Source organism: Tiliqua scincoides, chromosome 5 (assembly GCF_035046505.1).
Source record: "Tiliqua scincoides isolate rTilSci1 chromosome 5, rTilSci1.hap2, whole genome shotgun sequence".
NCBI classification, from domain to species: Eukaryota; Metazoa; Chordata; class Lepidosauria; order Squamata; family Scincidae; genus Tiliqua; species Tiliqua scincoides.
In genome coordinates, this window is record NC_089825.1 from 4,847,110 (window position 1) to 4,870,274 (window position 23,165).

General features: G+C 46.5%; 1 protein-coding gene across 1 annotated transcript in view; it reads left to right on the forward strand.

Moving 5' to 3' along the window:
- Window positions 1-23,165, forward strand: part of LOC136651581 (corticotropin-releasing factor receptor 2-like) — a 151,787-nt gene that overhangs the window by 122,928 nt on the left and 5,694 nt on the right. The window contains 5 exon segments of the mRNA XM_066628122.1: window positions 9,380-9,465; window positions 13,191-13,225; window positions 13,228-13,302; window positions 13,305-13,324; window positions 14,102-14,143. Coding sequence (XP_066484219.1) covers window positions 9,380-9,465; window positions 13,191-13,225; window positions 13,228-13,302; window positions 13,305-13,324; window positions 14,102-14,143 — 258 coding nt within the window.

Sequence of the window (23,165 nt, forward strand, 5' to 3'; positions counted from 1 at the left end):
GAAGGCCCATAGCCAGAGAGACAGATCAGGGACAGACTGCACTTGCTCCCGGTGTGGAAGGGATTGTCACTCCCGAATTGGCCTTTTTAGCCACACTAGACGCTGTTCCAGAACCACCTGTCAGAGCGCGATACCATAGTCTTTCGAGACTGAAGGTTGCCAGCTGTGCTGGCATGTGGCCCTAGAGGCTAGAAACACTTGGACAATGTCTTCCCAGGAGACGGGGACCCAGGACTAACCTTTAAAGTCTTTTTGTCTCTCTAAGACCGCCTGGACATTGCTCAGTACCTTGTTCTGCAAGACAAACTATATGGGAGGTGAACTGAAATCCCACCACCCTGATATACCTTAAGAGTGATCCCTACAGAGGTAGTTGGCATCCTTCAGTCTCGGAAGACTATGGTATTGCACTCTGAATGGTGGTTCTGAAACAGTGTCCTCTCCAGAGTGCGAAGCCTGGGTTAAGCAGATATGGTGAATAGACTGTTACCCATGCAGCAAGTCCTACAGAGGTAGACCACGTTGGGCACCAAAACTGTTGCCTTTGACTCGCCTAAAGGCAGCATTAGGTTCGTTACCTGGAGTGCTATGTCCCAAATTAACACTCGGAGGGAAGGTATAGCAGAAAACAGCTTGTTTATTGCTAGTACCAAAGCAAGGCAGCAAGGAGGCCAGTTGCCTCAGATTGCCCTAGGTAGCCCCTCAGAAGTCATTCTCCCATGCAAAGTCTTGTCAAGAAAGCCTGACCCAGAAAAACCAGCCTCCGAACCTGCTGCTCCTGGCAGGTCATGGTCTCTGAAGTTTCATTCCAAGGTGGCTCTGAGTGAAACAAGCCAAATTGCCCACATGCATCCCTGGTCTCCTCAATTCTTGGTTCACGCCTGGCCTAGGAGAGAGGAATTTATCCACACTGCCTGAGCAAACAGCACCTTTCTTGACACGGTTGCACAGCATGTTAGCGGCAGTATTTAGAAAATTGTCTTAAGGCTCAGCCCTGGTTGAAATGAAGCCCAGCGGTTACAAATCGTAGGTGAAATGTCAGACTATGATTGAAAAGTGTTCTGCAAGGCCTTCCTCTCAAGGAAGGAGCATTTCGGCAGATGCCACCCCAGTGCGCTTGCTTTTGCAAAAGTGGCAAGAGGTGCGTTGCAGGCCGGCTGTCGGCTGCACACAGCTGGCCTCAGGGAGCCCCAGTCCTGCTGTGCTTGCTGCTTTTTCATTTGGTCCTACATTAAAAGAACTCGGCTGTTGCCTGGGAGTTGGGCTCCCTGCTGCCGAGCATTCATCACCTGGAATGAGGAAAACTTAATTGGTGTGTTAGTTATTAAGGTGGTGCAAACATAATATTGCGAGAAAAGAAATGAAAAAGAAACCCCAAAGCAACTGATGGGAGTGAGCAGGTGGCAGAAGAGGCTGCAGCCCTCGCTTTGGAAACACGTTCACTGTGGGGATTTTTCCGGGCCCAGCACAAACTTGTCATGCAGCCCCCCCCTCCAGCTGAAACACTGTGGCTGTTTTAGAAAACTGGGGGTGGGGTGGGGGTGGGTTGGTTTCCATAAACTTCTTTTGAATACGACCACATCTTAAGAGCCCAGTCTTATTGTTCCCCTCTTGCCAATGCAGCCGTGCCAAAAAAGGTATGTGGTGTATTCAGCCGGGGGGGGGGGGAATCAGGAGGCTTGGAAGGGGAAAGGGGAATTACTTCCCCATACCCCTCCGTAAGTCTCCTGCTTGCCAATGGGTCTCCTTAGACCTGCATCAACTCTGTATCTGGCACAAGTCCAAGAGGAAGAAAAGGGTGGGGAGCCTCCAAATGGAGTCAATAGGATCCTGCCCACACCATGGTTGCGCATGGTGCGAAACGGGGTGGGGAGGGGGAAGAAATGGGGGCGAGGAGGCTGCATTTGCCCCTGATGCCCTCCCAGGTTTGCCACTGATCCATCCCTTCCTGCTGCCTACTTGCCCCCATTCCTTCCCCACCCAGTTTCGCATCCCGTTCACCCCCTCCCCACCCACTCTCTGCCCCCACCCCTGCCTTACCTGGTCCATCAGACACAGCAGAGTCCGGCAGCACTGTGCACTCCATCGCCAGTCATTTTACAACAGTGGAAGTCACTTCTGCTGTTGCAGTTGCCTCCACATGACAGCCCAGTCCTCAATAGGATCAGGCAGTATGTTAAAAGCAGTGTTACCATAAGTTTACAGGGTCCTTTGTTGTACACATTTGACTGCCGCAAGGCTGCACAGCTGGGGAAAGCCTCGGAAGACAGAATAGCTTGGAGAGGTTTGGGACCATTTAGCCTAGTTCTGCTGATAGCATGGCCATTTGCCGGTGCGTAGTACTAATTCATTATTTAAGGCTGTCAGGCATGATGGCTAGATGGGCCATGTTCAGAAGCAGTGTACCACTGAATACCAAGTGCTGGGAAGCAGCAGTCTTGAAAGAGTTGCCACCTCCATTCCCGGCTGGAATTAAGAGCAACTGGGTAGACGCCGTGGGAAGCAAGAGACTGGACTAAGTGGATCTGGATTACCTCCAGCTGGCTTGTTCTGATGTGACCCTCAGAGGTCTGTTGCCGCCTCTAACTCACACTTGGATCCCTGAAGTCTTTTGGTTTGGGATCAGTTATAATATCAGTATTTTTATTTTCAATTTATTTGTGTTTGTTTCTGTTAATCTGTGTCTATGTTACCTGTTAATTTATTCTGTTAAGTAAAGTGACTGGAAAAGGGGTTTTTATGGCTTACATAAGTGTACATTTTTAAGAAAATATATGTCATGTTAACTCTGCTAACTGATCAAAGAGGCACTTATGAAAAGTGATGCTTATATTTAGCAGTTGAAGACAGGTGTCCTTCTTCACCCAGCATGTGTCACTCTTTTCTGTAGCTGTTTGATGGTGTTTCTTTTGCATCTCTTCTTAGATTGTGAGCCCTTTTCTGCCTGGGAAGCTTTGATTGCTTTTGCTGTGGCAACTGCTGGGTAAACTACATTTTGTTGAATAGCAGTACAGGAAGGGTCCAATCCTATCCAACTTTCCAGTGCCAATGCAGCTAGAATACAGCCCTGAAGTAAAGGAATAAATGTTCCCTTGCCTTGAGGGGTCTCCATGATTGACGCTCCATCACAGAATACAGCACACAACCCATTGACACAGCCTGATCAGCACTGGAAAGTTGGGTAGGATTGGGCTCTTACAGTCCAGTTCTAAGTGAGTCTACTCAAAAGTAAGTCCCATTATGTTCAGTGGGGCTTGCTCCCAAGAAAGTGTGCATAAGATTGTAGCCTTAATCATTGTATCTGTTCAAAGAAGCAGATAGTACTGCATGCTTCTAGATCAGTGGGTTCCCAGGGTAGGGACCCACTGGTGGGTCACAACCTGATCTTTGGTGGGTCCCCAAAGGGTGATGGAAAGGTCAGATAACTAATTGCCTCAAGCCCTGAGGCTGTTCCAAAATCAGATACTGTAGCAGCTAATTACCCTTCAAAGAGCTCAGCTCCTGCAGTTTGCAAGCATGCGCAGATATAGGGAGATAAATGTTTGAGGGTCTATTTTCTGATTATAATAAATAAATAAATAAATAAATAAATAAATGTTAAAATCTCCTTTTTTTGAAGTTGGTAAACCTAGGTGGGTCCCGAGAGAGTGTCATCTAAAAAAGTAGGTTCCAGAGCTAAAACATTTAGGAACCACTGTTCTAGATGACTGTGGTAATTGAATCCAGGGCTAAATTAAATCAGCCGGGAAGTGAAATCAGAATACATTCTTGTGGGATTAGAAAAGGAGAGTTTGACAGTGTATGCATTTGTTTTGTTTTATCCTAACCTTCTTCCATAGAGCTCATGGTGGCATACACAGTCCTTCCTTTTATTCACACAGCAACCCTGTTAGGTGGGTGAGGTTGAGAGAGAATCATTAGCCCCAAGGCTTCTTGTAGATTGTACTGTTGTGTTATTCTGCAAAGGCAGCAGTTGAGCTGCCAGGGCAGCAATTGATCCTTTGGGATAAGAGGAGGACTCGGCATTTTTACAATTCCACATGTTTAAAATTATGCATTTGCATGAGAGATTTTAAAGGGAATTTTGCAAAGCAGGGAAAGAACATTGCCTAACCTGACACTTCTGTGTCCACTTCTGATAGGGGAGTTCTTTTGGGAGTCATGACCAGAGAACTGGATTATGATCTGTGTCTCATTGGTGGTTCAGCACTGCACAGCTCCATCACCTGTACACCACTTTAACTATCAGGGCTTGGCTGAAAGAATTCTGGGAAACGTAGTTTATTGGGGGTGTTGAGGCTTACCTGCTAGATATCCTTAGCCTCTCACCGAAATGAAATTCCCAGGAGAACTATCAGGTGTACATATGATCCTCTAGCCACAGTGTCCAACAGGGCACCCATATCAGAAGAGCAAACAATACCACATGTTTCCTTGGGGTTAAGGCAGGGCAACTTGGCATCCCTTCCTTACTTAACTTCTTTTAAACCTCTTGTGAGAATTGCACTATTTGTAGTCGTAAAACTGTGGGGTTGCACAATGTGTGCTTCTTCCCTTCTCCCACAGGATCCGTCAATGCCACAGCTGTTCAAAATGCAGAACAAACTACCGTCTGAGCCATTTCACTGCCACTTGGAGTGCTCCTGAACAGGCAGGGGAGACAGAGCCTCCCCACCAGAGTCCTTTGAAAAGCGCCACCGCTGAGGGAGGCACGCAAGCACTCACAATCCACACGCAAAAGCGGGACACAAGGCAAAGAGGAGTTTTCCCCTGAAGGGAACTAGTTTTATTGTTGCCTATGGGGGAGGGATGTGCAGTGGGTGGGGAGGCAGGGGAGGCAGAGCCTCCCTGCCGGAGTTCTTGGAAAAGCGCCGCACCATGTCTCCCCACCCACTGCACATCCCTGCTGCTGAACAGCTTCTGCAGTCAAGCAGTATCAACTGCAGACCCAAAGTTGGGGCAGAAAGTGTTCCTTGTGCGATCTCAAGCTTTTGTAAAAGGTCCAGGAACAGAATCCCCACATGCTCAGATGCTTTCTCGTATTTAATACACTGCTTTTCAACAAATGAAAGTTCTCAGTGTGGCTTCCATAGTAAGACTGGACCAGAATTAAAAGATTCTGGAATGTTGAATGCAAGCATTTCCATAGTAGTTACATCTGCACCCTTCCTGGAATACTGGAGCCCTCGTTGGGCAGCTCCAGAGCGATTCTTAGTTTTTGGAACTCTCATCAGAGGAAGTTCATGCAGTGGCGTCACTAGGATTTGCGTCACCTGATGCGGGAGGCCTGCGTGTCACCCCATGTAGTGGGCGGAGCAACGCCCCAGGTGGGCGTGGTGATGTACCATTGCCCCGTCCCCACTGGTTTTTTGGCTGTACCTTTTGCTGTAACACAGATATTTCAATGAGGTTTGTTTCATTGCATTCTACATGAAATTATGCATTGGTTGATATATAACATGATGGTATTAGTCCTCCAAATTCTGATTTTAGTGATTTTGTAAACTTGTAGAGTCTCACACACACACACCTGTGTCAACTTACTAACACCTTATTGCAGCAGTTCTCAAACTTTTAACACCAGGACCCACTTATGACAATCTGTCCAGGACCCATTGGAAGTGATGTCATGGCCGGAACTGACATCAACAAGTAAATTAAAATAAATAATTATAAATAATTAAATTAAAATAAAAGAAATATTTAAATAAGGGGAAGCCAGTCCTGTTCCACCAAGTGAATCTACTCTGAAGTAAGTCCTATTGTGGTCAATGGGGCTTACTCTCAGGAAAGTGTGGGTAGGATTGCAGCCTGTGAGCCCAATCCTATCCTATGCATGTCTACTCTGAAGTAAGTCCCATAGTGGTCAATGGAGCTTACTCTGTAACCTGCCTGCAATAACCCCCCCCCCCAAAAAAAAAAGAATCAGTGAGATTTCCAGCCCTCCCCAGTGTCCAGTTTAAAGTTCTTCTATTTCAGGCATATGAAGATAAAGACCCACCTGGCTTTGCAAGTACAAAATAGAAAACTTCCCCTTACCAGTTGAAGCCTCTTTGTGGTCCTTTTTAGTGTGGGGGGTAGCTGCCTTCTGGAGCATTTGTTGCACTCCAGCTCCATCAGATCGGGACCATTCTGGTGTCCTCACATTCCCCTTTGCCTGGCCTGACCACCAGCCAAGGCACATCTGCCTACTCATGAGTTAACACGACATGAGGCTGCTTCACTTTCCATAGCGCTCCATAGACTCGCAGCTGGGAAGGGGGACCTCCTTCTCTGTATTTTTGGGGGCTGCATTCATTGGATCAGGACCATTGTGATTTCTTTGGAGGCCTCTCTGCCTGCCTGCCTCAGCCTGCCTTGACTAAGGAAAGTCTGCCTACTCGCGAGTAAATGTGGCCATGTGGCTTTGTTTCAGGCTCAGACTCACAGCTGGGAGGGGAGAGCTTCTCGGGTGTTTTTGGGGGGCTGCATTCATTGGATCGGGACCATTCAGGTGTTGTTGGATTCCTCTTAGCCTGCCCTTTCCGACGGACTATGGCAAGTATGCCTACTTGTGAATAAATGCGCGATACGGCTCACTTTCACTTTCCATAGGGCTCCATGAATTTTTTCCTTCCATTTTTTTGGCCATAACTTTTGAACGAAAGGAGCAATTTCAATTCTGTTTATGCACTGCACTCCGTCAGCCATTCCGCATCCAATGGTGTATGGCATGACGTGGTAGCTCCTAATGCTGCAATGTTAGCGTGTCCTCCCCCAGGGCACGCCACCCCCCCAGTGCGTCACCCAATGCGGCCCGCACCCCCCTAGTGACGCCAGTGAGTTCATGGAATGCACACAGCCCTGCTGTACACTCAAATGTACAGATCCTATAAAGAGTGTACAGCTTCCTCCTATCTTGACAGAACGGCCTTTGTCTCTTCATTTGCCTCCTGCACTGTCCATCCCAAGCACCACAGACAGTGAAGGGAAAGGTCAGAAGGGTTAGGAAATACATGGCACCTTCAGTACTGCAAGATCAGAATCATCTTGTGGGGGCTGCGGGGAGAGCTTGTTAAAGCCCTGCATCTCCAGTCACTTCTACCCCCCCCCCCCGGGAGCTCGGCCTAATTGACTCATCATGTGTGGAGTGCTCAGGTGGTGACTTCAGCCAAAACACGCTTCTCTTTCCCCTCCAAGCTCTTGAAAACTGGACAAATTTCAGGAGAGATGCTCCACCACCTTTGGGAGGCTGAAAAAGACCCACAACAGGGTCATCCCCAGCTAAAACAAGCAGGTGCAAAGAGAAAGACAGCAGATATCTACGTGATTGACAAATGGAAAGCAGAAGGGGCATCGCGTTCCTCTATGTTTTCGCTTTCTGCAGACCTTTGGGAGTGAAGGATCATCAGAAGCTACCTTCTACTAAGTCCAAGATCTATGCATGCCACCTTCTTTGTGATCCGTCACTTACGGAACACTGATTTGTCCAACTCAGACCATACCATTGTCTTCCAGTTACTAGCAGGGCAGGATGGGCTATTTTAGGGAAGTGATTTTCAGCATTTTCCTTCTCATGGAGCACTGACTTCTATGGTCTTCATCTCCATCGCCTCTTGTGATATCACTTCTGGTTTCCAGGGGACTCTTTTTCAGCTGCTTGCAACCGCTGTGCTCCAACTTCCCATGGCATACTTGCAGATCCTTTGTGGCACACCAATGTGCCATGGTACAGCAGTTGAAAATGGCTGCTTTAGGGGTAGGGGCAAAGCTATTTTACTAGAATATTCCCAGGCTACATCTTTTGCATGTCATGGCCATTTAGCTTCACTTAGTTTACATTATTCTGTCTCTACCCATCTCTGAGTGTGTGTGTGTGAATATATGTACAGCGGCCAAGCTAGGATGGGGTTTCATGCACCTGATGCAATGGGCTGTAGTCCATAAATGCTTCTGGTCCACAAATAACAGTGGTTCAGCAAAGAGACCTTGCAGAAAAGAAGAGGGAAAACTCATGTTTTATTCCTCTCCAAGGACAGAAATGATTTCATTATGATTGTGACCTCATTTTTCCCCCCAGAAATGCAAATCTCTTTGTCTGGCAGAAGCTGCTGTTGACTTCTACTGATTTGATCATTCTCTCCCCCCCCCCCCCAGTGATGTTGCTGCATCTTCTGCATCCCAAGGTGGTGGCTGGTGGTGCCCCCACTCCCCCAACCATGCAGATGTGGAAGTAATTGCCAGCAGCATGGTGACGTCACTGCCAATTACTTCTGGGTTGTAAGCCACTGGGCCAAGTGCCTTTGTGAGTTTTGCTCACTACAACATAAAGAAGGCAGTCAACCCAGCGAGGGGCAGCGGCAATTTCACTTCTCTCTGAGAACGGAGAAAGTGAAAACACCACTGCTCCTAGCTGGGCCAAGTGACTTCTTCGTGTCACAAAGGTGGTGGCAGTTTAGAGGCAGCGAGGCATCTTTCTGCTGCCCCCCTTCCTTCTTCTTTGGAGGCTCACTGAGACCCTCCAAGGGCGTAGGAAAGGGGTGGCACGCAGATCACGAAGCCGCCAAAACATCGTGGCTGCCATCTTGGCTGGGCTTCACATGGCACCAACAGTTGGCAGCAACTGTTACCCTGCACATGCCTGATCTCATCTGATCTCGGAAGCTAAGCAGGGTCAGTCCTGGTTAGTACTTGGATGGGAGACCGCCTAGGAATATTATTATTATTATTATTATTATTATTATTATTAACAGTATTTATATACGGCTTTTCAACTAAAAGTTCACAGGTGCTGTAGGCTTATACCATAGTCTTTCCAGACTGAAGGTTGCCAACCACATGGCACTACCTGCCTGTATGGTAACCTTCAACCCGTGCCTGATTCAAGATTGGGTTTGAGTGAATTTACCTTAACTTTACCTAAACATTTTGCTCTGTGACTGAAAGTTTCATGAAATAGGAGAAATAACTATTGTAGGAGTTGATCTCCTGCTAATTGGGTAAGAGGCACTTTTTCAAGTGGTGCTCCTTTTTTTAGCAGGGGGAGAGTAACTGGCCCACCTCACCCCAGCACTGTCTGTTCTAGTGGCTGTCTGCTGGTATTCATTTGCATCTTTTTAGATTGTGAGCCCTTTTGGGACAGGGAGCCATTTAGTTATTTGATTTTTCTCTGTAAACCACTTTGTGAACTTTTAGTTGAAAAGCGGTATATAAATACTGTTAATAATAATAATAATAATAATCTCCAGGAGAAGGGAATCAATTTAATTTCACTTCCTTTGTTAAATTGCAACTTGTGCAGAGCAGTTTCTGTTAGATAGCACCGTATCTTATTTGGTTGTGTATTCAGAAGTTTAAATTCAGTGATCTTGTGTTCTTTTTTCCCTTTTGTTTTTTTCAGATAAATTTTGTATTTCTGTTTAACATAGTTAGGATATTAATGACGAAACTGAGAGCTTCGACCACTTCAGAAACAATACAGTACAGGTAAGCTGAGAACTACTAGCATGAAAAATCTAGCTTTCTTTGTGTAATTTTGTGATGTTTAATAGTTGAATGCAATAACCAGGACACACACCTTTTGCTCAGAGCAGTGAGGGGGGTACCTAGAGGGGGGTGCAAAGCAATAAGTCTTGCATGCGTGCAAGTGGCCCCTCCCCTTCTGAGCCATTGGGGGGGAGCAAAGCAGAGGCATGGAATGACTCTAAAGGGGAAGGAGAAGGGCTGCTTGCATGGCCCTTTCAGGAACCTGCAAAACTTAGTGCTTTGTACCCCCTCTGGCTATGCCACTGGCTCAGAAGCCAGTAGCAGGCAAATTAAGCCTGGGCTTAAAACTTATGGCCCAATGCTATAACTTACCATTATTGCTGTGCAGTTGAGTTGATGGAGCATGCACTGTATGCGGTGGGGGGGGGGATCAGATGATGAGCAATAAATAAATAAAAATATCTTTTACTTACATCCCAGTAAGCTACTTGGTCACCAGTGGGTCTCTTTGGAACCACACCAGCTATTTTGTTGGCATGAGTCCGAGGAGAGGAAAGGGGTGCATCAGGCTGGAAAAACAGGGCTAGACCAAGACCTCCCAGCAATATGGGCATTCAAAGCCCAACTCTCTGGGTCTCAGACAACCACCCCTCCCCACCCTTTACCATTTTTGTGCCCTGCTATTTTTGCACCTGCCCCACTCACCCCAGCCTAGCTTCATAACTGCTTGCAACGTGACGTGGGTTGTGGTTTGCCAGAAAGGAGGTACTGGGAATTCCTAATGTTATGTCACGCTGAACCTGTGCTTTGGCCTTTCATTCTATTTATACCTTTGAAACCACCATCAGGCAAATTCAATCATACCTGCTAAACGTATACTTTTAACATTCCTTTGCCTTATACTTAGGAAGTCAGTCGGGTCATGTGCTTTGATTTCACTCACAGCCTGCAAAAGACACCACCTATTATCACCCACATTAAATATAGAGTTGCTGTGATCGGGAGTGCTGCAAAATGTCACCACCAAGTGTAATCTCTTCGTTTTGTGTTACCTTCCTTTTAATTATAGCACTAACGATTTGCACGCCATAGTCTGGCTCAGTTCAAGAATCCTTTCAAACAATGAAATGTATACTTGCACAAAATGGGAGATCAGGTTCATTCATTTGTTTGACTCATGTCTGCCGGCTCCCCTAATCTGAGCAGGACAGACCCATCTGCAAGTTTGATTTCTCTCCAGTGGCATCGCAAGGGGATTGCGGAGAGTGAGGACTACCAAAATTATGAAAATTTGGTATTTTTGAATAATACAGGTTGAATGTTCTTATTTGCAAGGGTTCCTTTCCAGAATTGACATGGATGGCAAAAATCACATTAAAGCAAATTCATTTTAAAAAAACACTGCTCCTTTGCTAGGTGATTTAAAAACAGCCTTGCTGACCTTTGTGATGTAAGACAGAGTCATTAGGCAGACAATCAATCCATCAGTCTCTCTCCTGAGGTGCTAAGAAAGGCTTCACTCCAAGCCAGCAACCCCTCCCTTCACTCAGAGCACATTGCTGGGAAAGAATGCAAATTGATTATCTTTGTTTCACATGCTCAGGGGAAGGGAGGGGTCGCTTTGCTTGGAGTGAAGCTGTTCTAAGTGCTTGGAGAGAGAATGATTGATGGATTGTCAACCGGCTGCTCTGTCTCACATTAATGAGGCTATTTTTAAATGACTTTTTTCCTTTAATTGAAAGGGCCCTTCGCATCATGTTGAGATAATACTGCGGGTGAAAAAATCCATGGATAATCAGGTTATATCTGTGTCATCACGTTATATATCATGTGATGTGTCATTTACTACAGAATGCAGCGAAACAAACCATGTTTAAATATCTCTATTCTAACAAATGGCCAAATAACCAGAAAAGGAAAACACAACTGCCATATGTAACAAAAAGTGAATTTTCTTGACTCAGAACTGACCAATGAGACCAATTGTGAGGTATTGTTACAATATAATGAGGTGTTATTATGACACAGCAAGGAACCAGTAAGGTGTTAGTATGAGTCAGGTCTCATTTCCATGTATCAGAGCTAACACTAGAATTCTTATTCAGTTGTGTGAGTGCCATCAAGTTGGCCACTGGTTTTTGGTTGGTTACGGATTTGTCGGATGACCTGTAAGAACATAAGAAGAGCCCCGCTGGATAAGGCCAAAGGCCCATCTAGTCCAGCTTCCTGTATCTCACAGTGCCCACCAAATGCCCCAGGAAGCACACAAGACAACAGGCACAACCTGCGTCCTGGTGCCCTCCCCTGCATCTGGCAATCAGAGGCAGCCTGCCTCTAAAACCAAGAGCTTGCACATGTCTTGTAACCCATAATGAACCTCTCCTCCAGAAATTTGTCCAATCCCCTCTTAAAGGCATCCAGGCAAGATGCCATAACTACTTCTTGTGGCAAAGAGTTCGACAAACTAATTACACGCTGGGTAAAGAAATATTTTCTTCGAGAGTAAAATGCATAAAGTTAATGGAGTTACACCAACCCTAGCGATGCCATTGCATTTAGGCTGTGTGTATGATATTGCTATGCATTCCGTATGGTCTGGTACAAGAGGAGGTTCATCATAGGGGTGACGTAATGAGATCTCCTACAGGGTGATGTAAACCCTAATGTCACCTCTATTTCTCTCCCTCTTTCTTTGAAAGCTGTTCCCCTCTCTCTGCCTTTATTCAACTCAGATCTACGTCTTCCGAGTTTCTGAAACAAAGTTATTGGCAATGCAGCTAAACATTGCAGGAGTTGATTTGCTTAATCCAAGCTGCCACTTTCATAGCAAACGCTCTGAAAGTAGTCGATCCACTCCTCACAAGTCTTCCTCCACTCTGGGTTATGAATTTATAGTAAATTCTGTTGAACCTCAGCTGCTGGTTGGCAAGGCATCAAAACACAGCAAGACAATCCCAGATCAGCATCTCTAAAAACTCAGAAACTTGAAAGGCAACCATAGGTAGCACCTGAGAACCAATCTCCATGATGATAAAAGGGCACATGGCCTTGAGGACAAACAGGAGTTGCATTTTTTAATGCTCCCTCATGTAAAGAACTCCCTGCAAGTGACAGGGTGAATGCTAGGCAAGAACCCATCTCCTTGTGACTCGCGAGTTTTCCGCAAGCAGAGGGTTTACCAAATAGGGGAATGTTCAAACATGATTTCCCACGAGTCTCCCTGTCCATGCTCTGAGCAGTGCAGACCCAGGAAGTCTAAACCATGTGCTTTTTCTCAATGTAGTGCTTGCCCTTGGCGGTTTTGCTTTTATCATACATTTGAGAATGTGGTTAGCATAATGTAAGTTTTAATTATATAATATCCTAGTTTTCGTGAAACATTTATTAAGGGGGAGGCCGGTGGTGTAGCTGGAGGGGGGTGGGGGCAGCCAGTGAGGCATACGGCTCCGTTTTGCTCCCCCCGCTGGGAATGGCTCTGAAGGGAGGGGCCCGTTTGCCCGCCGCGCTGAGCCTCCCCTGCCTCACTGGCTGCTCCACCCCCCTCCAGCTACGCCACTGGGGGAGGCTTCAGCATCCTGTGGAAGTGAGGCAGAAGTGGGGCAGGGTTAGCAGAAAGTATAACAAAGCTGTGTATATAATGGGGTGAACAAACCAGCCCATTGCTGATGTGTTTGCAACACTGTCTTCTTCTACCTTCACGTGAACTTTTTGTCTCTCCATGACAGGAAAGCAGTCAAGGCAACATTAGTTCTCCTGCCTCTTCTGGAATCACTTACATGCTCTTCTTTGTCAACCCTGGGGAGGATGATATCTCCCAGATATTTTTCATCTACTTCAATTCCTTCTGCAGTCTTTTCAGGTAGGAGCTGCTGACAGAGCTGCGTAACATCAAAGGTGATTTCCTGAGATCCAGTCAGGTTAAGATTGGATCCAGTGAAGACCACTGCCCAAGTTATTCATTCGTATAAGTGGTTCTCAGTCCCCTCTGCCATCATAGCTCAGGCAGATGTTTGCCAGAGAGGTGCCTTCTTGGCGGTGGCACCTTGGCTTTGAAACCCTCCTTTGGGAGGTTGGTTGGAACCAGCATTACCATCAGCGTGTGGTTGGTCTGTGGAACTCCTTACCACAGGATGTGGTGACGGCATCTGGCCTGGATGCCTTTAAAAGGGGATTGGACAAGTTTCTGGAGGAAAAATCCATTACGGGTTGCAGGCCATGATGTGTATGTGCCACCTCATGATTTTTAGAAATGGGCTGTGTCAGATACAAGGGAGGGCACTAGGATGCAGGTCTCTTGTTATCTGGTGTGCTTCCTGCGGCATTTGGTGGGGCTGCTGTGAGGTACAGGAAGCTGGACTAGATGGGCCTATGCCTGATCTAGTGGGGCTGTTCTTATGTTCTTATCATATAGTTGTTAGGTTAAAAACCATTCTTTTTTCCTGAGCACTTAATTAATGACAATGTACACAAGATTAATGGGAGAATAATTGAGAGGTCATTATGTTTATTTAAAAGTAAACGTTTAATGTTTAATGTTATGTTATTCTTACGCATTCCTGTCCTTTGCAGTGTACATTTTCATCATCCTTTGTAGAGGGAAAAAAATGTCATAGAAATGTTTTTGTTTTCTTTGTAGGGCTTTTTTGTGTCCGTGTTTTACTGCTTCTTAAATGGTGAGGTAAGTGGCATTAAGCCTTGACCCTGTGCAATTAATTACCGTAGATACTCGCCTATAAGTTGATCTCACATATAAGACTAGGGCAGGTTTTGAGCCCAAAATCATGGAATTTGCTATGACCCTCGGATAAGTCAGGGGTTTAACTTAGGGAGGTGTCTGACTATAATTTTGTCTGATTTTACCCAAGGCCAGATCCTGAAAAAATAACCTCCCAGTAATTGTTACCTAAGAACTGTACAGTCACTAATTTATTAAAAAACACAGTATATATACATAGTATGTATACATCTATACATACATGTTATACATACATAGTATGTATATATACATACATACACTATTTTTAATACTGTTTTTGCTATACTATGTATGTATACATAGTATAGCAAAAACAGTATTAAAAATAGTCTCTAATTTATTAAAAACTATGATCTATCTCAAAGATACATTTTTATTCACTAATTTTTTTAATTGTTCTCTCAACAACCATTTGTAAACACTATCAGAGTAAGGCCACAATCCCATCCACACTTTCCTGGGGAGTAAGCCTCATTGACTTTAATGGGACTTACTTCTGAGTAGACAAGCCTAGGATTGGGCTCTAAGTACACTGGAAACAGCATACCAGTAGAACCATTAATGAAATCCTCCTTTAAAGTGCCTGATGCTTTAAGCCAAAGGATCTACGTAGAACACACAACTGGGAGTATGCAATTCAGTTCATAGTAGAGAGACAAGCAACAAGGAGTGACTGAGCAAGTGCAGCTGCACATAGTTGCACCTGATTTACTTGGAAGTAGACCCTCTGTGGAGGGAGGGGCAGCAGTGCCTCCTGCATGCTCTCTCTAAAAGGCTTACTACATAAGCAGCTGTTGAAGTGCTTCCTATCTCCTGCCAGCATGCAGCTGAGATCTCTGGCTAAAATACCTGTTGCTGCAGAATAATTCTACTTTAAATTCTACTCTCTGCTTTTCCTGTGTTTTGCATCTTTGCAAGGTCTCCAGGACTCTTCCAGTGAAAAGGACACACACACAGGGAGATTGCTTCTCTCTCTCACACACACAGATGCTCCCCCCTCCCGCACACATACACAAATGCAGGGACTTTTCCCCTCCAGTCCATCTTCATTGGTGAGGAAATGGGGGAAATGAGGTTAGCAAGGAGGTTTGCAAAAAGTTTTGCAAAGCAGAGACTGAAGTGCAACTGTATACAGTAAGAGGAGAGGTGGAGAGGAAAGCAAGAGGAGGGAATAGACTGGGAGCCCAATCTAGGCATGCCTACTCAGAAGCAAGTCCCTTAATAGTCAGTGGGGCTTACTCCATGAAAGTGAGGCTAGGATTGTAGCCTTAACTGTTTTAAGTGCTCTCTCTCTCACACACACACTCACACACACAAACTTTTCCTTTTATAAAAGTTAACTCTTCCTCTCCCCCCAGTACAACTTTATCAGTGGTGAATGATTATGGGGAGAGGGGCTAGCAAGCCTCAGCTTGGCAACAGAGAGTTTAAAGTTTGGATTCAATAAGGGGGAGGGGGCAAAACAAGAAGGAAAGAGGAGATGGTACTTAACCCTTTCAATGGCTTGAGAAACAAAGGTACAGCCTTCTGCAGGCTGCCTCTCTCTCTCTCTCTCTCTCTCTCTCTTTAAAAAGATCACTCTCCCCCCTTCCCCACCCTGTCCAACTTCATCTGTGGGGAGATGGGAAAGGGGTTAGTAAGTTGGGCTTTCCAATGGAGTGCTTGAAGTTTAAATACAGTAGGAAGGGGGGAAGAGGGAACAAGAAGGAAAGAGGAGATGGACTCAGCTGTTTCAAATGACTACTTCTCCCTCGCTCAGACGCCCCATCCCACACACAGCTCATTGTCTCCTGCTCTGTCCTAGGTGCCACTCCAGAGATGCCTCTGTGGGCACTGGTGCTGAACAAGGGGGGCTGCTGATGGCTGCGGTGGCAATTGCCCTGCCCTGCCCTGCGCTTGGAGCTTCTGCAGCTGGGCCACAGCCTGAAGGAGCATGTAGAGCACACCGAACCACACCCACAGGCAGCTGCAAGTGTTCAGCAGCACCCCAGCCTGCATAGATCACTTGCTCCCTCACTTTCTTCCTCCTTCCCACAATAGTGATTGGCTGGCTCACTCACCTCCCCCCACCCTCACTGCTTGCCTGCCCCAGAGATAAGGCGGGGCAATGATTCAGGCTGCTTCTCTGGGAAAAATTTTTTCGCCTTATAGGCCAGTATCTACAGTAGTAAAAAAATGATTTGGGGGGGATAACATAAACATCTTGTCACTTCCTAACATAGAACTTGCCAGCCCCTGTTTGACACCTCCTGTGGAGAAGGTCTCTGTTACACATATGTGATAGATGGTGAGGCACACGATAAGTGGTTAGTCAGCACAGCTATAGCTTGGTGGGAAATTTCCATCCAGCTAAATATGTATTTATCAGATTTGTATCCTGCATTTCTTCTGCTGGGTTCAAGTCAACATATGTGGAATTATGCTAAGCTCACTACTACCCTATCAGGAGGGTTAGGCTGAGAGACTGCAGCGGGTCTGTGACAACCCAAGAGGAGCCACTCCATACATTGTGCTTTAGGGGTATACTGTTTCAGGAATTGCTTGCCATACTTTACCTGGGAGTAGATTCAGCTTAAGTCCCTTAGGGGTCAGGCTTCATGGAGACATTCTCAGAAAAGAGGGCAGGAAAAAGAGATCCAGGTCTCAGAAGAGTTGGAGTTGCTTGCAAGAGTGTCACCCTCAACAGAGGGGTCAAGAGGGGTCACGCCTAGCACAGACGTGCAGTGGGTGGAGAGGCAGGTAAGGCAGAGCCTCCCCACCTGAGTTCTTCAAAAAGTGCCACCTGCACGTGAGGGGTTCGAGCACTCACAACCCACGTGCAGAAGTGCATGGGTCGTGAGGGTTTGCGCGCCTCACGATGTGGCTTTTTCAAAGGACTCTGGTGGGCAGGCTCTGCCTCACTTGCCTCCCCACCCGCCACACGTCCCTGGTGCATGGTCTCAGAATGAAGATTGTGGCAGCCCGAAGCAGAGTTCATCACTAGGGCTACAATGGTTCGTTGGGCATTTGACCCCAAGTCATTTGTCATGAAGTTGGCAAGTTGTCAGGGGCATCTGACCACTGCACCACTTCCAGCATGCCCCTGACAACTTGCCAACTTCATGACAAATTTTGCCTGTATTGTGCATTTGTTTGACCAGCAAGAAACCTGGTCTTTGCAAAAAGCCTCCCCCCCCCCCCCCATTTGCCACTGCAAGCTGTTTTACTGTTCATTTTCCTTCCAGTCTTTTGCACTTCAGGGAGAAATTCTCCAAACCATTTGCTATGCATTCATCTCCTCCTCCTGTGTTTGGAGACCTTTTCAGACCTGCTAATAACTGCCTGAATCTTTTCATGTCTGAAACTTTTCTATTTCCGCTGCATCTTTTGTGAGTTGACCACTGAATGTGACATCCCATTAGTTTGGAATAACAGCATTGATTGTAATAATTTCTGGATGCATTTACGTGTCATTCTGCTTGTTAGAAGTTGTTCTGCTCCCATGCTGCTATACTGCGTGGAGGCCCTCATGGGACTTCTTGCAACTACCACCTGCACTCGGTACTTGCAATGATTTCAGTAGGGCTATGAGCTTCCTACCAGCAGCATAGTGTGCCTTGTCAATTGTCAAAAAACTGATGGTGTGCCTTGACAATTTTAGCACCATGTCAGTGTGCCATGAGATGAAAAAGGTTGAAAATTGCTTGCTTACACTTAAAAAAAAAAAAATAAAGTTCCTAGTCCTTGGCATAAAATAATACTAAAATAGTTCAGTTCAATGGTTCTTAAACTGTGGGTCCAAGATCCAATAGTGAGTCGTGACCCAGGTTTTGTTGGGTCGCAAAACTGACAGGGCAGATTATGCAATGTGCATCAAGGATTAAAGAAGCTGCAACCGGGGGGGGGGGGAGCACTGCTGCCAATCACCATTATAGCCACCCCCCCTTGGCATTTATAAATCAGGAATTGGGCATTTGGTGGGCCGCTGTGAGATACAGGAAGCTGGACTAGATGGGCCTGTGGCCTGATCCAGTGGGACTGTTCTTATGTTCTTAACTACAATTCCCAGGAGGCCTTGCAGGTCTCTTGTTATCTGGTGTGCTCCCTGGGGCATTTGGTGGGCCGCTGTGAGATACAGGAAGCTGGACTAGATGGGCCTGTGGCCTGATCCAGTGGGACTGTTCTTATGTTCTTAACTACAATTCCCAGGAGGCCTTGCAGGTCTCTTGTTATCTGGTGTGCTCCCTGGGGCATTTGGTGGGCCGCTGTGAGATACAGGAAGCTGGACTAGATGGGCCTATGGCCTGTTCCAGTGGGGCTGTTCTTATGTTCTTAACTACAATTCCCAGGAGGCCTTGCAGGTCTCTCGTTATCTGGTGTGCTCCCTGGGGCATTTGGTGGGCCGCTGTGAGATACAGGAAGCTGGACTAGATGGGCCTATGGCCTGTTCCAGTGGGACTGTTCTTATGTTCTTAACTACAATTCCCAGGAGGCCTTGCAGGTCTCTTGTTATCTGGTGTGCTCCCTGGGGCATTTGGTGGGTCGCTGTGAGATACAGGAAGCTGGACTAGATGGGCCTATGGCCTGTTCCAGTGGGGCTGTTCTTATGTTCTTAACTACAATTCCCAGGAGCCTTGCAGGTCTTCTTGTTGTCTGGTGTGCTCCTGGGGCATTTGGTGGGCCAACTGTGAGATACAGGAAGCTGGACTAGATGGGCCTGTGGCCTGATCCAGTGGGGCTGTTCTTATGTTCTTAGGAAGCAGCTTCTAGGGCCTCCAACAAGTTTGGGAACCACTGGTAAAAATATGTAAATAATAATTGGGAAAATTGGGGCGAAGAAATGGGCAGGGAAAGAGTACTGCCTCCTGGACAGTATGCTTCCCATCATCATCGTCGCCCCCCACCCCCCCCCGTGTCCTGCATATATTGCCCTACCTAGTTTCCAATCATCTCTATCCCGGCTGAAGTGCTTCACACCAGCCCCTGCCCCTTTGCAGATCTTCTCCAAAACTGCTTGAGAAAGACCCTGAGCATCCCTAGAATGTTTGGACACCATGCTCATACCAAGAGGAGCCAAGAGAGCCTTCATGTGCCGTGCAGTAATTCACCAGGAAACCCCACTTTTGCCCATTCCTTTTTGTAATGGAGTGATGCATCTGATCCAAGGCATTCACCCTTTAATCTGGAAGAGCTTTTCTTCCTGAACTCTGTCCTCTGCTCGACAGATGTGCCTTTTGTAGAAACTCTCTGGAGTGCTTGTCAAAGCTCCTACCTTTCCAGACACTATTTGGTTTATTATTGAAATCTGTGCCTGCACTGTCTCTGTCAGTGCAATCACAGACTAATGGCATCTATTTTTTCATTCCGCAGGCGCACTCCAAAAGGTTATTGAACAAGAACATGCCGAGGGAGCAAAGGGCTTGTATTTTTTTTTTTCCCCAGACAGTAAAGCTGAAGTCCTCAAAAGTCATGCCTAAAGCTTTTCTGGTGGAAAACCAGTACTGGCTACCTTAGAGCCCAATCCTAACAAACCTCAGCACCTGCGCTGAGCTCCAGCACCAGGTGTTGCAAATGTGCCACAAGGCATGTCCACGACTCCCTCAGAAGAGTCACCCTCAGCCCTGAGGACTGGTGCTGGCCCGGCGTCAGGCGGCACTGAGCTCAACCTGGAGCACAGTAGGAGCCCCGGCTGGCAATGAGGACCTTGGGGATGGGGGGAGACATTCCAGGATTGAGGAGGGCAGGGTAGGGGAACGAACCAGGGTAGGAGGGGTGGAATCGGTGGAGCCCTATTCCACCAGATCCTATCCTCTGTGTTGGGCTGGAATGCTGACATGGAGCTCCTCCAAAATAGCTGGCGCAGAATGGAGGAGACTCATAGCAGCACCTGTGCCCTACTTCGGAGGAAGGGAATAAAAGTTCCCTTCCCCTGGAGGCCGCTGGTGTCCTCGATGGTGCTGCTGGGTGCAGCGGTAGCCATTTTGATGCCGTTGCACCTGGCTGAGCCACCAGGGATAGGACTGGGCTGCCATCTCTCCAAGCCTCCTGTAATCCACCAAATGCAATACCTGGGATATAGTGTAGTGCAGCAGACGGACTATAGTCCTTAGGACAAGGAGACTTGAGTTGAAATCACTCCTCAGCTATGCCTTTTCTCAGTGCTGTCTGCCATGGTATTCTTAACCTCAGTTCCCTTCCTGTAAAATGGGAACATTTGCTCGTTTTCATCCTTGCTTTCTCATTTTAAGTTTCTTGGAGCAGGGTATTTTATACTGCACCATGTGCGTCAATTGTGCTTTAAAAATGTGTCATTATTATGCATATACCTCACCAAGTTATACTGAGGATGAGTGATAAAATTATGGATTCTGTGCAGGAGAAGCAACAGTAATGTGGATTTTGCATCTGTTCAGAGTTTATTTGATCATATATAATAAGTAATTCCTTTGAAAAATCTGGATTGAATAGAAATAAGATTTTTGAATGATCAGCAGTGCTGTATGTGCTGTGAATCCACAAGGGATTGCTACATTCCTAGCCTCTGGCCTCTCAAGGACTCCAGCTTTAATTTTTTTTAAAGTCAAAATGCAAATTTCTAGTCTGTATGGCTTCAAAGAAGTGCTTGAAAATACCATAGCGGTACCTAGTAAAATCTCACTTGCACGTTTGTTGGGGGTGCTTGCACACATGAGCCCATGTATGGCATATGTGATGGTGACAGGAGATGATACTACGTTTGATACTACGTTCATCACCTAGAAAGGTTTAGAAAGGCCACATCAAATTCTTCATCCATAGAAGAATGGACACCATTCATGCAGGAGATTCATTCATTCATCCATCCATGCAGGAGATTCTTCCTCTCCAGTTTGCAGTTTGCACAACAGATTTAAATGCCATCATGTCAAATGCTGGCTCAGCCATCACCCTTGTCCTTTCCACCCACAGTTTTCAAAGGTGCTGCTCAGCTTTCCTTGTTGCATTCTTAAAAGAAACATTTCAAAACGGTGGCAAAACTGCTCCAGGGGTGGGTGAGGAAGGGAAGGTGACATCACTGGAGCTAGCCAACCAGCTTTCGCTCCAGGCTTGCAAAACCAGGGGGTGTTTTAGTGCTTGAATCCTGTGCAGAGCAGGGCAATAGCATAGCTACGGGGGGGGGGCAGCGCAGTAAGTATTGTAATGCACCATGCGATCAGCCCCTCCCACTCATGGTTGGAGCCATTCTGGCCAGAATGGGAACCATGAGTGGGAACGGCCGCTTACATGGTGTGTTGCAGAGACCACAATATTTACCATGCCTTTCCCTTGAAGCTATGCTACTGGAGCAGAGTACGTTTTGTGTTTAAGGACGTGAGAGTTCTTCCAGGTAGTCCAGCTGCCCTATAAGCATTACTTCTCCTGAGTCTTTCATCTCTGGGCCATAAAACATATTAAGTTGGAGAATTCCTCTACGTGAAACCTTATCAATGGGGAGAAAGTATGCTTTTTCTGTAGAATTATTGTATTTCCCATACACGAGCATATGCATACTTAATGCAGTGGCATAGCTAGAGGGGACACTAAGCTTTGCAGATGTCTGAATGCGCCGTGCAAGTGGCCCTTCCCCCTCCCCTTCGGAGCCAGGCAAATGCCTCTGTTTTGCTCCTCTGCCTGGAAGGGGAGGGAGAGGGGCCGCTTTCATGACGTGGTGAGGCTTCCTGCAAAACTTAGTGCTTTGCACCCCCTCTGGCTACACCACTGACTTAACAAACTGACAAAAATACATACAATTAATCAGCTAAGAGTTCTGACATTGAGTGGAATCCCTAACAGCACCACCACCGGAAAGATCAGAAAGCAGAACAAAACCAAAGCTTACTCTCCTTTTCCCAGTGTACCTGGGAAGTGGAGCCAGAACTTTCTGTGCCATATGAATAAATTCAATTGTAAGGAATGACCAGAAAATGTTCCTGCCAGTCCCAGTTATTTCTGACCTTTACCAGATGGATTGAATTGCTCGCCCTAGCGTGAGTTAAGAGTGGTCGCTGCTTCTTAAACACTGAGCAAGAAAGAGGGGGCTTGCCGTCTTCACAGATATTAGGGACGCAAGCTGACTTCCATTCCTGGGAGCAGTATTTGTCAATTGGCACCTGTGTGACGCCCATAATTGAAATATTTTCTTTTGGGAAGGAAAAAATGGCTTGCTGATATAAATGCTCAGTGGAATCCTAGGTAGTACCTACCATCCCATAATTACCAATCATGGATTCCAGCATAGAGCTGTTCAGGAAACAGCAGGGAAGGAATCTCCTCTCTCCACCCACTGTTTATTTTTGGTTATCTTGTTCTTTGCGGCTCATCTTCCCTAGCAGTTGGAGTGAGAGGAACAGGGAGGATGGACTGACCCTTCTCTTTTTTATCTCCATTACCTCTTTTTCTTAGCAGCTAATCTTCCCTGCTCTTCTCACTACTAACTGCCAGGAAAGCTTAGCTGAGGAGAGATTCATCATCATTTGCTCACTCACTTTTTATAGAGAATTCAAATGTTGTCCTTGCCAACTCATTGCATTTCAGTGCTTTCTTTGATGTCTTCTTGTTTTTTAAGACCTAATTTGTGGCATAAATAAATAAATATTTGCAGCAAAACACTGTTGCTGTGCCAGGCTTATCCAATATGGCTGCGGGTTTCAAACTCTCCAGGAGTTTGAAACCCGCAGTAAGTCTTTGCGGGGGGGAGGCAGACGTGATAGGGCAAAACGGATGCCATTTTTGGAATCAGCACCCCAGATTCATATCAAACCACCACAAAGTTTGGGAAAAACCTTTCTGACCCTCAGTTTTGTAGGCCTGTGTTATTTATGCTTTGTTGTTCCATAAGGCTGCGGTTTTCAAACTCTCTGGGAGTTTGAAACCCGCAGTAAGTCTTTGTGGAGGTAGGGGGAAGGCAGCAGGGGCAGGGGGAAGGCAGCGACACAATCCCCAGGAT